The sequence below is a fragment of the Wyeomyia smithii genome, chromosome 2, assembly GCF_029784165.1.
Source record: "Wyeomyia smithii strain HCP4-BCI-WySm-NY-G18 chromosome 2, ASM2978416v1, whole genome shotgun sequence".
NCBI lineage: Eukaryota > Metazoa > Arthropoda > Insecta > Diptera > Culicidae > Wyeomyia > Wyeomyia smithii.
Window position 1 is genome coordinate 131,919,399 of NC_073695.1, and position 15,607 is coordinate 131,935,005.

Here is a 15,607-nt window from a genome sequence, read left to right on the forward strand (position 1 = left end):
ACGGGTGAAATGCAGAACGAGAAAACGAACGAAACCGAGAATCAGGCAGTTTTGCTTGTGAGAGAGTTGCATCGGTTTGTTTATAAGCATAATCAATTTTCCAAATTTTCAAATGGATCATAAATTTCCAACGGTGATAGATAAAACAGTAAATTCATTTAAAATGGAATCAATCAAATGTAAATTCCTTGAATTTCGGGGAGTTGATGGAAATCAACTAGAAGACAACATGCGATTGGTGAAGGTCATGATTCACATAAAAACAAAAACGCAGGAGTTGAAAAATATGCTGCTTGTTGGTTCGAATAACAACACCAACCTTCCGGCGCAACAGTGTCTAGAGATTATCTACAATGAAGGATCGTAGCTGTGACTCACTCCAAAGATTTAACGATACATAAATGAAAAATTTGCAACAAGAAAAACCTAGGGACAATCATTCATATTTTATTAATATTCATTTTCTCGACGATTTTCCGATTGTCGATTCTAGTGATAAGTATCACGGACAGTCAGGGAAAACCCACACTACTGTATACGCCGCTAGAGAAAACTGTATATTAGAGAAAAGAAAGCACTCATCGTTAAGGCAACTATCAACATAAAAACGAAAGAGCGATTATCGTGGTTCTGAAAATATTGTATGTATTATTGGTATTTAATTGTTTCTATGGCCACTAAAAGCCCCAGTAGGATCTATTCTGGAAGGAATATTTCGGAGGCATATCCCCATAACGCCCAAAACCAATAAGATGACTTGTGAAAGTAATTTTATGAACTTTGAACCAATGACTGTTAAAATTCTGTTCAAATATTCATAAATTTTTTTAGTTTCGGAGCATATCTCAAAAAACCGGTTTTCCGAAAGTAATTTTTTTTTCCTAGCACCGTTGGCACTGATTTCTAAGTAGAGAAGTCGCTGAATCTTTTCGTGCTAAAACTATCTTCGTCGGGCAGAAGTAGAAAAAATTTAAAAAAAAAACATTTTCAGAAAAAACCAATTTGTGTTGTAAACTTTTCAGTTCATCGATAGCGAATTTACGTGTGCATGCTTCAAAGCCACGCTTTGAGAAAGATACAAAAATCGCGCTGTTTTGTTTGCTCTTCGTCGCACAAATTCCACGAATTCGTGTTGACGGTGTTGAGAGCGTTAGAAGAGATTTTCGAGGGTTTTTGCACCTGCGGGAAATCTCGTATGTAATTGTCATAATGTGCGTGACAACAAAAGAATATTTCCTTCCTTCTTTCCCATGTTTTCACATGCAAATATCAGCAACACCGTCAACGCGAATTTTCTTCCGATATTTTTCGAGTATCAAATGAAAATATATCGATATCCAATAATACTGCTTGCTGAAGCATCGATGCCAAATACTCGATATATCGGAAGAAAAGAATCGATACCCGCGGCATCGATAAAGTATCGCACATCCCTAATGGAAACAACGCCTATAGTGAACTGAACTGTTATGAGTGGCTTGTGGGCGATGAATAGTTATTAAAACGTAATAACGTAAACGTAAACGTAAACGTAAACGTAACGTAAACGTAGATTACCTTCGTGTTTGATTCGTATTGGCTACGATTACTCAAGTCATCCGAAGCGATATTGAGCGATCGGATGGGAATACATCGTTTCAGAAGCCTTTGTGGCTCAGATCAATGCCGATGAATATTCACCGTGAATGGTATTACCAATCGCAATGATGCTTCGGGGCGAATCCAAACGAAAAATGAAAATTGACGAGAAAGAAGCTTATACTGCCGTGGGCTAGGATTTTGACGTAAGCGCCAAAAGCACAAAATCGCTACAGATCTAAATCGTTTGCAAATTAACAGAAGCGCTTTATTACGCAAACTTATCTGATAGAATCTGAGTAAATATGATGAAAAACATACCCCATTGCTTTAACACGTTTATTTATGTAAACGCATTGAGTTTCAATGCCAACGTCACTTCTCTTGCAAAACAGCAAAACCATTTCAATGTTTTGCACTAAAAGTGACGTTGGTACGCCTGAATAGTCTAGTTTGCCATGCGTTTAAATTATGCACTCCACAAGCATGATACACTATCGTATTCGTACCTCAACGTCACTTCTATGTAAAGTGGCGCTAACGTCACTTCTTATTTTTGATATTTCTCAGTTATTTATCAAAGTTTTTTATCAAACGGCAACAAGCATCTTGAAGGTGATTTTCTATATTATAGTTATATGTAAAAAAATGAAATTTGAAAATTTGGCGCTTACGTAAAAATGCAAGCCCACGGCATATATAAATATATATATATATAAAAATAAATATATATATATATATATATTTATATATATATATATATATATATATATATATATATATATATATATATATATATATATATATATATATATATATATATATATATATATATATATATATATATATATATATATATATATATATATATATATATATATATTATCCATAATGGAGTAGTCGCCTAAATGGTCCCAAGGTAGTGTATACCGGAGCAGTGAGGCCATGGCTAGGGGCGGCTGCCTTAGCGCCTTATGGGCAACTATGACACCCCCGACCGGCGCAAGTCAGGAAAAGACATCTGATCCTACTCCTGCCGGGTTCCCACCAGGCAATGGACTCGGAACGTACTGGAAGGCCTGCCAGGTTTTACGGGACGGAGACCCCTGCACCGGTTGTAATCTCGCCGTTTCAAGCCGTTATCACACGACATTACTAAGGGAGCTCGGCGCAGGTGCCAGCCCAAAATCATGGTACGAAAACGAAAGCCGACTCTTGTCCTATAGTGATGCGACCAGTTGCCGTAATTAGGAACATTACTGGCATCAGTCCCAATGGGCGGTATAGTGCATTTGGGTGGTGGGAGCGGCACTACTCGCTCCGTCGGAGCTGCTTCCGGCTAGTGTGGCTTTTGCGAGAATTCAGCGGCCCAGTGCCTGAATCTCGCCACGACCTAGGCTAGCTCCCGCTGATGGTCCGGGACTGCTTGCTAGCAGTGAGCACTTCCGTGGCCTTCGGTAATCGCCAATTACCGACCCGTGGTGGCATACAGCTCTGCCATATATATATAAATCTCTGGGATCACGCCTTCCATCGCATGAGGAAGTAAAGCCGTTGGCGCCGGTCCGTTAATAAACGGGTCGTGAGTTAGGGTCCTGGGTGTGGAGTCGCCTCCCTGGGCGTCGGTGATTGGCCACAACAGTGGCAGAACTAGACCGACGGAAAATAAACGAGAATAAAAAAAAAAAAAAAAAAAAAGTATATATATATATATATATATATATATATATATATATATATATATATATATATATATATATATATATATATATATATATATATATATATATATATATATATATATATATATATATATATATATATATATATATATATATATATATATATATATATATATATATATATATATATATATATATATATATATATATATATATATATATATATATATATATATATATATATATATATAAATATATATATACTAGCGGGTTGCTTCTGAAGATACAGGTAGAGGGTATCAAATTGTTCCGTTTAAATAAATAGAAAAGATTTTTACTTTTGAGAAAGGGTTTCTTCTTTTGATTTTTTTTTGAGATGTTTTCAAGCGACACAAAGAAACAATCATTTGTATTTATTTAAACGTAACTTAGGAGTTAAGAAAAAAATATCGACAAAAGAAACATACAAAATGGCGGACATATTCACAATTTCGTAATCATGCAATTCATAATCATTGTGAAAATCTTTCTGTCTACTATGCTATTGCTACTATGTAGCAATAGAAGTATTGAACGTTGAAATATTTTTTTCTCAACTGTGGTAAAATTAATTGTCTTCCCGGTAAGAAGAGCACAACTAAAACATTACAAAATTCTATCAACGTGAGATACAAATAACATATTTTGATACAATTTTGTATTTTTCCATATAATTTTGACTAATGAAGTAGTTCTGAAACAAGTCTAACTAACTTTTCGTTTTTATCAAAACCTGTTGTTTCTAACAATGTTTGTTATTATATTGTATTATATACTATCTTATTTTGTTAGAAAGCTAATATGTTAGTAACATATTTTAATATGTGTTTGATACTAGTAGAATCATTTCTGTTATAATTTAATGTTATAATTTAAATGTTATTTTAACACCTAACGGGACCAAATTGAAAACACAGCCTGGAAGGTTTTTCCCGTAACAAACTAACATCTTCTGTTACATTTTTGTTTTTTCTCTCTGATCGGGTTTGCAGCAAATGTAAATTTGTATAAATAACTTAAGTAATTGTTGTATACACTAATGTCGCTTGTTACGCGAGGGATACGTGTCGCGTAAAAAAAAACCGCGTAAATTCCGGAATTCGCGTAAAAAACCCGCGTTAAAAAAACGCCTATGAAGCAACCTTAATTTATTTATGCACGCCAACCCAGCACACAAGATTGTTAAAATATGCCATTTTGCGTTTTTCTTAATCAACGTTCATTTTCCTATGCCCAAACCTATCTTTAAGCGTATGCAAAAGATTATTTCGCTGTATCGCATTTTTCACCCCGAAAATAAAACTAAGAAAAACCACCTCCGAGCAATGAGAACACTTTGAAGAAAGCGCTATACCTTGTAAATAAAATCTGTTGGTTGCAAATTCGAATTTTCATCTCCAAGATAAATAAATTAACCCTCTAGTACCCAGTGCCGCCTTTAGACGGTCTTCAGTTGAACCTCTAAAAAGTTTCAATCAATACTTAAAAAATGTTTATAAAGTTTCAAAGTGATTTTTTCGAAGTCCGTCTGAAAATTAATTTGGGCACTAGAGGGTTAAAGCTACAATTAATTTATTTACCGTATATTGCAAACATCGATTAAAAAATAATTTTTAAATATTTATGTAACCATATTTACCGAGTACAAGAATTATTAGTAAGCACACTAACTGTTCGGTTATTTCAAAAATTTGGTTATTCGGATTGGAATATTTTAAAAAATTCTAGATAAGTGAGACAGACCTCGCAAATTAAGTAAATGATTAGTTGTATTAATTTACAATTAATTAATTTACAACTAACACGGCGCTGCCATGCATCTTCAAAAACCGAGATAAATATGAACAATATGTTCCCTGTCGTCAATCATAATAAATTCAACTTAATTTTGTATGATTTCCAACATCAATTGTTTTCTTAAGAAACTATGCTCGCTGTTTTATTGAATCTTCACGACATAGATACAAAAATAAAAGCTTTTTTGATCCCGGCCGTATGAACAAAAAAGTTTGTCCTGCTTGTCTCGTAGTATTTGCAGCGGCGAATAAAGCCAACGCTTTAAGGCCGTGAACATACTAGCGCCGTAGGCTAATGTACAGCCCTAAGTAAAGCCCTGCCGCAGGTTAATGTACAGCTAACCCACGGCAAGGCGAACCGTCTCCGCAGTGCAAGACGCGCCAGTATATTTTCGGCCTAACTCATACGGCCTATTGTCTCATAGCACCAGCAAATGTACGAACAAGCTCAGAAATTCTGGTAAGCTCCAGTGAACGATTCGATGCGAATGCTATTTTGTCCTCGTCCCGATTTTATTTGCCATGATGAATCTATCAATGCCACGGTGAACCGATACAAATATTTACTGAGTTGCATCGATGTGATTTTGAACCGTATCCAATCGGCAAATAATGAGAAACAGCAGGAAAAGGGAAAAACACGAATCGATCGTTTCAGTTCATCCGAACACATGTACGCGCCCGATGAAGTATGCGTTCGTGTTACATTGACATTAGTCCACAGCGAACGGTTCACGAAGCGAATGAAGATTCAATGCAGGAATCAGGAGCCTTGATCCCTCCAAGAGAAACATAAATGTGAAAACGGAGTGAGAACCAGCGTTGCCAGGTCATTTTTAAAAAATCTGGAAAAGGCAAAATAAAAACCTGGTAAAAATCTGGCAGTCATTTCGTGGGGTGAAAGGTTAATTTTTCGAATAAAAGTTTTGGGGTACGCAAAATTTGAGGTGACAAAATTGCAAAATTTCGCGCCAAAATTGAAGTGATGACCTTTTTGTGGAACAGAGAAAATAAAATTTGGATAAAATCTGGATCATCCATGAAAAATCTGGATAATTGGACATCAAAGCTGTCTACCTGGATACATGTTCAAAAATCTTGATAATCCAGCTAAATCTGGATACCTGGCAACGCTGGTGAGAACATTTATTGTTGCCAACATGTCTATATAAATTTGAAAAAATTGATTATGGTATGTTTCCTTCAAAAGATTTTATAATTGATTATAAAGAATAACTATCAGCAAATACAATGGTTTTGTTTATTAATTTGAATATTTGGTTTAAGGTAGATGATACAAACAGAATAAAATACGAATTTTATGTTCTTATTAAACGATTTTTGTGTACTACTACTGTCTGGTTTGATTTAACGTTTTTAACTCTGCAATTCGGTTCTAAAAGTTCTTCTACTACGTACGAACCTCATAAAATGGATCTAGTTTTCTTCTATTTTCGATTTGTAAATAAACTGTATCATTTTGATGTAATTGAATTGGATTTGAAACGGGTTCTGCTGTGGCTACCCCTTTTACTTTTTGTTCAATTAATTTATTCCTTGCTATTTCGTTTGATTTTTGCAGCTTAAACTTTAATTCTTTGCTATATTGTTCAAAATTATATATTGGTTCTGTTCCATGTTCAAATATTTCTTGTGGTAATTTAGCTTTATTTCCAAAAACTAGCTCATGAGGAGAAAACCGTGATCTGTACAGGGTGTAGTATTATAGTTGAAAGCATAAAATTTTAACCATTCATCCCAATTAGACTGATGCTCGTTAACGAAAGAGCTCAGGTATTCATTTAAACATCTGTGATTTCTCTCGAACGCTCCGATTGTTTGAGGATGATAAGCTGTACTAAATTTTTGTTTGATATGTAGTATTTTACAGATCTGATCAAAGACTTCATTATTATATTCTGTTCCTTGATCGGATCTTAAAGTTAAAAATGTTTCATATGTTAGTATGAAATCATTAACTAACGCTTTAGCGATAACATTTGCTTCTTTCGTTGGTACTGGTATTAATACCACGTATTTTGTTAGGTCGCATTGAATATAGGGTTACCATTTGGTCGTGGTTAAAAATCAGGACAACTTTTTCCGGTACAAATTTGATATGAGGTGTTTTCTTTTTTTGAGGTATCATTAAATAAAACACGTAATTTGAGATTTACACTTCTAAATACGCCACTCATTTATTCATTTAAACCCATTTTTTTCTGTCATATGCGGCTGTCAAAAAAATAGGTAAATTTAAAAATGTGTGTAAGATGCGCCAATTCGACTGGCGAGCCCACAGTCCACGTTTAACAGGTACAGCACTCTCTATATGTCGATTTTGCTTTCACGCCTCTTACCTAGCGAAAGGATCGCCATACGCAGAGTGCCAGCGAATGGACTTACATGCCAGACCGACGGTTCTTCGATCACGCCCATTGCTCATCTAGAGGATCGTCATAAGTAGAGGATATAACGGACATCAAACGAGCGCACTTCGCTATCATTTGGCAAACGATTCACATTGCGTTCAAAATTTTCCTAATAAGTTTCAACTTGGCATAGTTTTCCACTTGTTATAAGTTCAATTACAGTATTAGAAAATAATATTCAACAAGAGCAGGTATTTGTGCAAACATTTAATATTATTAAACGTGACACTTATTTGTATTTCGTTACTGGAACAGAGATAGGGCAAAGTACAAAATTGTTAAAGCAACTTATTTGCGATTACCATAACCTACTAAAGGTACCACATTCTATTAAAATTAAGTATAAATTAATTCTTACCAATTTGCTTCGTTGGCAGGAATTTTATAATAAACTTCACTATTTCCTATCGGAGGAAGTATTTATAAAATCCGAATTCACTTGTGCTGTGGTAACATCTTATAAAATTCCTTTACTGCAAGGACAGGAGAATGCCAAAAATCGGGAAGAAGAATGGATCTTCTGATCTCCAGTCAGGGAGCGATACTGGTAACAATGGATCCGATGTTAAATCGCACGACGCTACCGATCCGAGCGGTGCTGCTAATGCCGATACAAGCGTACAGAATCAATGTATGCAGCGTCACTCGTCGGAGCATCAGCAACAACCGCCACAGAAATCATTTCACGCAGCCGTTTCAGTTAGTTCAGCTAGCGTAGCAAGCAGTAGCGCTCAGAGCAGCATGCGAAGAAAAATGGAATTACAGCTACGGAAATTAGAAGAAGCTAAAGCGATTGAGCAACGGTTTTTAGACATGAAATTTGCTATCCTTGATAAGTTCGAAAACGACACTAGCAGCGTGATCGATGATATTCCGTCGATTGCTGATAAGGTTTCGCAAATCGAAAACTGGATCGATGATACAAATAAGGTTGGTAACGAAGACCCCGGTTTGCAACTCGAAGTAATAAACACAACGACCCCAAAACAAACACTACCAGTGAATTCTGTACATTTTCCCCGTGGTAATCAAACTCGTGACCATTTTATTCCCGGGTATGGTTCAACACCTAATCGACAACCAATAATTCAACCACCCATCGTTTCGCGAGTGAATCGTTCGACTAATGCGAATAATATAGAGGATGAAACAGTTTGTATTCTCAATCGTAGCCAATTGGCTGCACGCCATGCAGTGTCGGATGATCTCCCGGAGTTCAGTGGTAAGCTGGAGGATTGGCCACTGTTCTTCGCAATGTTCAATACTTCCACGCAAATGTGCGGTTTTTCGGCCGAAGAAAATATGCTACGGCTCCGCAAATGCTTGAAAGGAGCGGCGTTAAATGCAGTCAGTTGCGAATTACTTCACCCATCCAACGTTGCAAGCGTTATATCAACACTAAAAATGTTGTACGGCAGGCCAGAAAGGATTATTCAGGCTTTAATTTTGAAAATCGAGGAGCTTCCATCGTTGGACACTGATGACTTCGATACTGTTATTCAGTTTGCGCTTGGAGTCAAAAACCTTTGTGCCACAATACAGGCCTGTGAAATACCTGACTTTGTTTATAATGTCGCTCTTAGGAGCAAATTAGTAGAACGTTTACCACCCTGGTTGAAATATAAATGGGCAGAAGCTACAGAGGGAAGCGTTATGCCAAGCCTGCAAGATTTCAATGCATGGTTGTATGCTGTGGCTGAAAGGTTGAACTCAGTTAAACCCATACGGAGCAGCGAACAAAAAGGGACCGATCGTAAACTGGGATTTCGGGCGAAAAAGGAAAATTTTCTTAATGTCCATGTTCAAACAGACAAGCATACAGAGATAGGTAAACCTCAACCTAGCAAACAGCAAGAATTTCCTAAAGCTTGTGGCGTGTGTAAGGGCACCTGTTCTTCGCTAGAAAAATGCAAACGCTTCTCGGAATTCGGTTATGACTCAAGATGGGCAACCATAAAAGAACTCAAACTTTGCCGAAAATGCCTTAACCGCCATTACTCTTCCTGTAATCGAAAGAAACCGTGTGGAATTGACGGCTGTACTTTCCTACATCATCCTCTTTTACATTGCAATAAGAAAGTGATAATTCCACCTAGCTCAGTCGCAGACAAATCTATTGAAGAAAGTGAACGTAGCTGCAACGTACACCAACAACGAACCAGCGATGTTCTGTTCAGATTTGTGCCTGTGATTCTGCACGGCCCGTCTAAAGCGATTCAGACATATGCGTTTATCGATGATGGCTCAGAACTAACTCTCCTAGAGAAAGGACTAGCTGATGAGCTGGGTGTCAGCGGAAAATCTTCACCCCTGTGCCTAAAATGGACCGGAGACACTCGGCGACTAGAAAGGACTTCTCAGAAAGTGGATTTGGAAATTGCCGGTACATCGAAGTACGCGAAGAGATTCAAACTCACCAACGTAAGAACCGTAGAAAAGCTTCAACTTCGTCCACAAACTATGCTGATCGACGAGTTGCAGAACCGTTTTCCGCACTTGAAGGGATTACCAATAGAATCCTATCGAAATACCTCCCCGCGTATTCTTATAGGAGTTGATCATGCCAAACTGGGACATGTAACTAACAGTCGCGAAGGTAAACCATCGGAGCCAATAGGCATCAAAACGTGCTTGGGGTGGTGCGTATATGGGTCTTTAATATCCAATGGCTCAGATAGTTGCTCCTTTAATAACCATCAGCTCGATGGTTGCCAGTGTAATCACGACTGCGACAACGTGCTTCATAACGAGATGAAGAATTATTTTTCTCTTGATAGTATGGGAGTCGTAAAATCAGGAAATTTTCTACTTTCGACTGAGGATGAACGAGCACAAAAATTGCTGAAAATGCTAACGTGCTGGAAAGGAGGAAAATACGAGTCGGGCCTACTCTGGAAATACGACAACCCGCGTCTTCCCGCTAGTAGAGAAATGGCCCTCAAGCGATGGCGGTGTCTGGAGCGACGAATGGAGAACGACCCTAAACTTAGTGATGTGTTAAACGCGAAAATCGCGGATTATGTCTCTCAGGGCTACATACGAAGGCTCACTAACGAGGAACTGAATACACAGCATTCCCGTATCTGGTACCTTCCAGTATTCCCGGTCGTAAACCCAAACAAACCACTTAAAACAAGATTGGTTTGGGACGCAGCTGCCAAAGCGTTTGGTGTTTCACTAAATTCAGTACTGCTCAAAGGACCAGATCTCTTAACGTCATTGCTCGGAGTCCTCATTCAATTTCGGGAATATCGTGTAGCAGTATGTGGCGATTTGCGAGAAATGTACCACCAGATACAAATGCGAGAAGAAGACCAGCAATGTCAACGTTTTTTCTGGGGTCGTGGAGAACATTCCGCAGAACCATACGTATATGTTATGCAGGTTTTGACCTTTGGCGCCTGCTGTTCGCCTAGCACAGCTCAATACGTCAAAAACGAACATGCAAAACGCTATGAGCAGAAAAGCCCTGCTGCTTTTCGTGCAATAACCGAGCAACATTATGTTGACGATATGCTAGTGAGCGTGGAGACAGAAAAAGAAGCGACAGAGCTTGTCGGCGAAGTAAAACGAATTCATGCAGAGGGTGGATTTGAAATGCGAAACTGGCTTTCTAATTCCGAAGAGGTGCTAGCAAATTTGACCGACAAACCAACCGCCGAGAAAAACTTGGACGTATGCGATGGAGCCCCCACTGAAAAAATCCTCGGAATGTGGTGGCATACTAAAAAAGATTGTTTCACATTTAAACTCTCCAACAAGTGTCAAGATGAGTTTTTATCCGGATTTCGTCGACCCACCAAGCGTGAGGTTCTTCGTACACTGATGCTGATGTTCGATCCGCTTGGCCTTATCGCCCACTTTATGATGTTTTTAAAAGTCCTGTTACAGGAGATCTGGAGATCTGGAATCAATTGGGATGACTGCGTCTGTGACGCGGAGTTTCAAAAATGGTTAATGTGGATTGACGAGCTTCCCAAACTGAAACTAGTGGAAATTCCGCGCTGTTATCGCAACATTACATCAATAAGCGCTGAAATTCAACTTCACGCCTTCGTCGACGCCAGTGAAAACGGATTTGCCGCCGTCGTATACTTACGATACACAGAAGGAAGTACTATCGAATGTGCCCTAATAGGTGCCAAAACACGGGTAGCGCCATTGCGGTATTTATCAATTCCTCGCTCAGAACTGCAGGCGGCTGTGACAGGAACACGTCTAACTAACAACGTGCTCAAAGCACTTAATGTTAAAGTTAGTCGACGATATTTTTATACTGACTCTCGAGACGTTTGCTGTTGGTTAAATTCGGATCACCGAAGGTACAATTCTTACGTAGCTTGCAAGGTAAGCGAGATTCTTGAAAGTACCGAGCCTGCAGAATGGCATTGGATTTCGACCAAGTATAACGTCGCCGATGAAGGGACGAAATGGAAGGGAAAACCGGATCTTAGCGCAACGAGCCGATGGTTTCACGGCCCCGCATTCTTATGGAAACCGGAAACAGAGTGGCCGATAACCTCGCGCCAATATGGGCCAACGGATGAAGAACTCCGGCCCCATCTTATGGTGCACACCTTAGCATTACAACCAGCAATAAATGCGTATAAATTTTCGAGTTGGACTACGTTACTGCGTAAAGTTTCTTCACTGTACCGGTGTGCTCTCAATTGGAAACGGCGAGTAAAAAAGATACAGCTAATCAGCGGATCGCTTACCCGAGGTGAGTACACCTTAGCCGAATGTTATTTATACCGTACCGCTCAAGAAGATGTATTTGCGGATGAAATAGCCATTTTTATGAATAATTCTGGGGCTCAAACAACTAAGCCACTTCCCAAATGCAGCTCGTTATACCGACTCTGCGCATATTTAGATGAAAGCAATGTTTTGCGTATTCGCGGTCGCACTGCAGCATGCAAATATATTGATGCCGGTGCAGTTGACCCAGTTATACTTCCTCGTCGGCACCATATCACTCACTTGATAATAGCGGACTTTCATCAACGTTTTCATCATCAGAATCACGAAACGGTTCTAAACGAATTACGACAGATTTATTACATACCAAGACTGAAGAGCATCTTTAAAAAGGTACGCAGTGAATGTCAGCAGTGCAAAAACGAACGGGCTAAGCCTCGCCCGCCTTTAATGGCAGATCTTCCAGACGGTCGATTAGCTGCATACTGTCGTCCGTTCACACATACAGGAGTGGATTACTTCGGTCCCATAACTATCTCGCTCGGTCGTCGGGTGGAAAAACGGTGGGTGGTGCTTGCTACTTGCCTGACGACACGAGCAATTCATTTACAAATTGCCTTTACATTGTCAACCGATTCATGCATAATGGCTTTACGAAACATATTCGGAAGACGGGGAACCCCGGCCGTCATATATAGTGACTGCGGTACCAATTTTCAAGGCGCCTCGAAAGAATTTAAAACCGCCATGGAGAACGTAGACCACGATCGACTGGTGAAGGAATTCACGTCGGCTCATACCGAATGGAAGTTCAATCCTCCAGCTTCACCCCACATGGGGGGAGCCTGGGAACGACTCATCAGAACCGTAAAGAAAAACCTAAACAATGTTTTGGCATCGAGAGTAACATCAGCGGAAGTTCTCGAAAATGCTCTGACGGAGGTGGAAAATATCGTGAATTCCAGGCCGCTGACAGACATTCCGCTTGAGAATGATTTTTCTCCAGTATTAACACCTAACCATTTTTTGATTCAATCTTCAAACGGTTTGAAACCCTTGGTTCCACTCGACAACAGCCCAGTTGCTCTCTATAATAATTACAAAACCTCTCAAGTTTTAGCTAACATGTTTTGGAAGCAATGGCTACGGGACTATCTGCCAACGATTACTAGACGTACCAAGTGGTTTGCTGCTGTGGAACCAATCAAAGTCAATGACCTTGTTGTCGTGGTTGATCCAAAATTACCCCGAAATTGCTGGCCTAAGGGAAGAGTGATCGCAGCCCAAACCGGTTTGGATGGTCAGGTACGACGAGCAACCGTGCGGACTGGATATGGCGGAATATATGAAAGACCGGCAGTGAAGCTCGCTGTACTCGACGTTGGCGTAGGAAATAATGCGCCTAGTGCAGAACCTGCGCATTCCGGGGGGAGTGTAAGATGCGCCAATTCGACTGGCGAGCCCACAGTCCACGTTTAACAGGTACAGCACTCTCTATATGTCGATTTTGCTTTCACGCCTCTTACCTAGCGAAAGGATCGCCATACGCAGAGTGCCAGCGAATGGACTTACATGCCAGACCGACGGTTCTTCGATCACGCCCATTGCTCATCTAGAGGATCGTCATAAGTAGAGGATATAACGGACATCAAACGAGCGCACTTCGCTATCATTTGGCAAACGATTCACATTGCGTTCAAAATTTTCCTAATAAGTTTCAACTTGGCATAGTTTTCCACTTGTTATAAGTTCAATTACAGTATTAGAAAATAATATTCAACAAGAGCAGGTATTTGTGCAAACATTTAATATTATTAAACGTGACACTTATTTGTATTTCGTTACTGGAACAGAGATAGGGCAAAGTACAAAATTGTTAAAGCAACTTATTTGCGATTACCATAACCTACTAAAGGTACCACATTCTATTAAAATTAAGTATAAATTAATTCTTACCAATTTGCTTCGTTGGCAGGAATTTTATAATAAACTTCACTATTTCCTATCGGAGGAAGTATTTATAAAATCCGAATTCACTTGTGCTGTGGTAACAATGTGAAATGGGTAAAATTGTACACATTAGAAAGGCATTTTTTTAGAAAAAAAGGTCATTTGTTTACCCATTAATGGGTGAAAAAATACTTCAAGCATCGTTTTAGTTTGCTCTGTCGATTTGTTCCCACGCGTTACTTCTACGATCTGTTTTGTTTATTATTTGTCAACAATTGCCATGGAAGGACTTTAAAAGAGATTCGATACTGCGTCGTTCAAGAAGTTGCAAGGCAAACAGTATGTTATAACAAGTATTGAATTTTACAATGTGAGATATTTTTATATTGGGTCCAGAATGTTCACTATCCGTATGGTATTGGCTTTGTTGCGATTCTGACAATTGATGATAGCAGATGAAATACTCCTGTGTCCGTAAATAAGATTCATTTTTGCAATTAATTAAAAATAATTGATTTCACTTTCACTTCTTTTCATTTTTTTGAGTGATAATCACAAAATTTCCGTTTATTTAATAATGGGTAAAATTTCACCCATTTCCTTGACAAAATTCATTTCTCAAAATGAGTGAAATTGTACCCAGTTTTTGACGTTTAATCGGTATACCCGTTAATGGGTAAATCAAGTTTACCCACTGAATGGGTTGGCTCACTTTTTGGCGAAATGGTTGGAGAAGTACCTATTAATGGGTTTTCGACTCTTACCGTGTACCGTACTTGTGCGAAATGTCATTTAAGACATTTCGAGCAGTTTTTTATTCTTCATTTTAAAATCGAAGGAAAACGATAAACATTTTTTTAAACATCACGTTTTGCTCAGGAAACGCCGTTTCTTCAAATGATATATAAAAACTGATATCCAGCTTCTTACGCGCCGTAATGGCGGAGGCTAAAATGGAAAGTTCGTATTAAATCATCCACCCTTTTAACAACTCTGCTCATGTCAATTTGAAATCTTCACGTATTTTATCAAAAGAGAAATAAATCTTTGCCAATTCCTCAGAAATCCCCAAAACTGAAGTAAGCAGAGAGGTTCGCATATTACGAACACGCAACGCGAACGCCATTATTGTGCGAAAAAAGCTGGATGGCTTTAGGACCCAAAAGTCAGATAGTTGAGGGTTGCAAGAACTAGACAATTTCTCTCGACAAAATTCAACCAAAGAAAAAAAATCGTTCAAAGTAAGTCCGTTTCGTTCCGGAGTCAAAGTTAAAGTACTGAACCATCTTCAACATTTCTGAACATCCGGCATCATCCAGAAAAATCAGGACAAATGCTAAAATCTGAAAAATAAATCAGGACGCTCCAAACGGATCTCAAAATCAGGACATGTCCTGCTAAATCAGGACGGATGGTATCCCTAATTGAA

General features: G+C 38.8%; 1 protein-coding gene across 5 annotated transcripts in view; it reads right to left on the reverse strand.

Annotated features, from left to right (window-relative positions):
• Nucleotides 1-3,131: 3,131 nt before the first annotated feature.
• Nucleotides 3,132-15,607, reverse strand: part of LOC129724163 (inactive dipeptidyl peptidase 10) — a 1,205,782-nt gene continuing 1,193,306 nt past the window's right edge. For all 5 annotated transcript variants that reach the window (XM_055678841.1, XM_055678835.1, XM_055678839.1 and 2 more), the window contains one exon: nucleotides 3,132-3,228. In XM_055678841.1, the coding sequence (XP_055534816.1) occupies nucleotides 3,147-3,228 (82 nt within the window). In that variant the 3' untranslated portion in view covers nucleotides 3,132-3,146. The remainder of the gene's footprint in view (nucleotides 3,229-15,607) is intronic.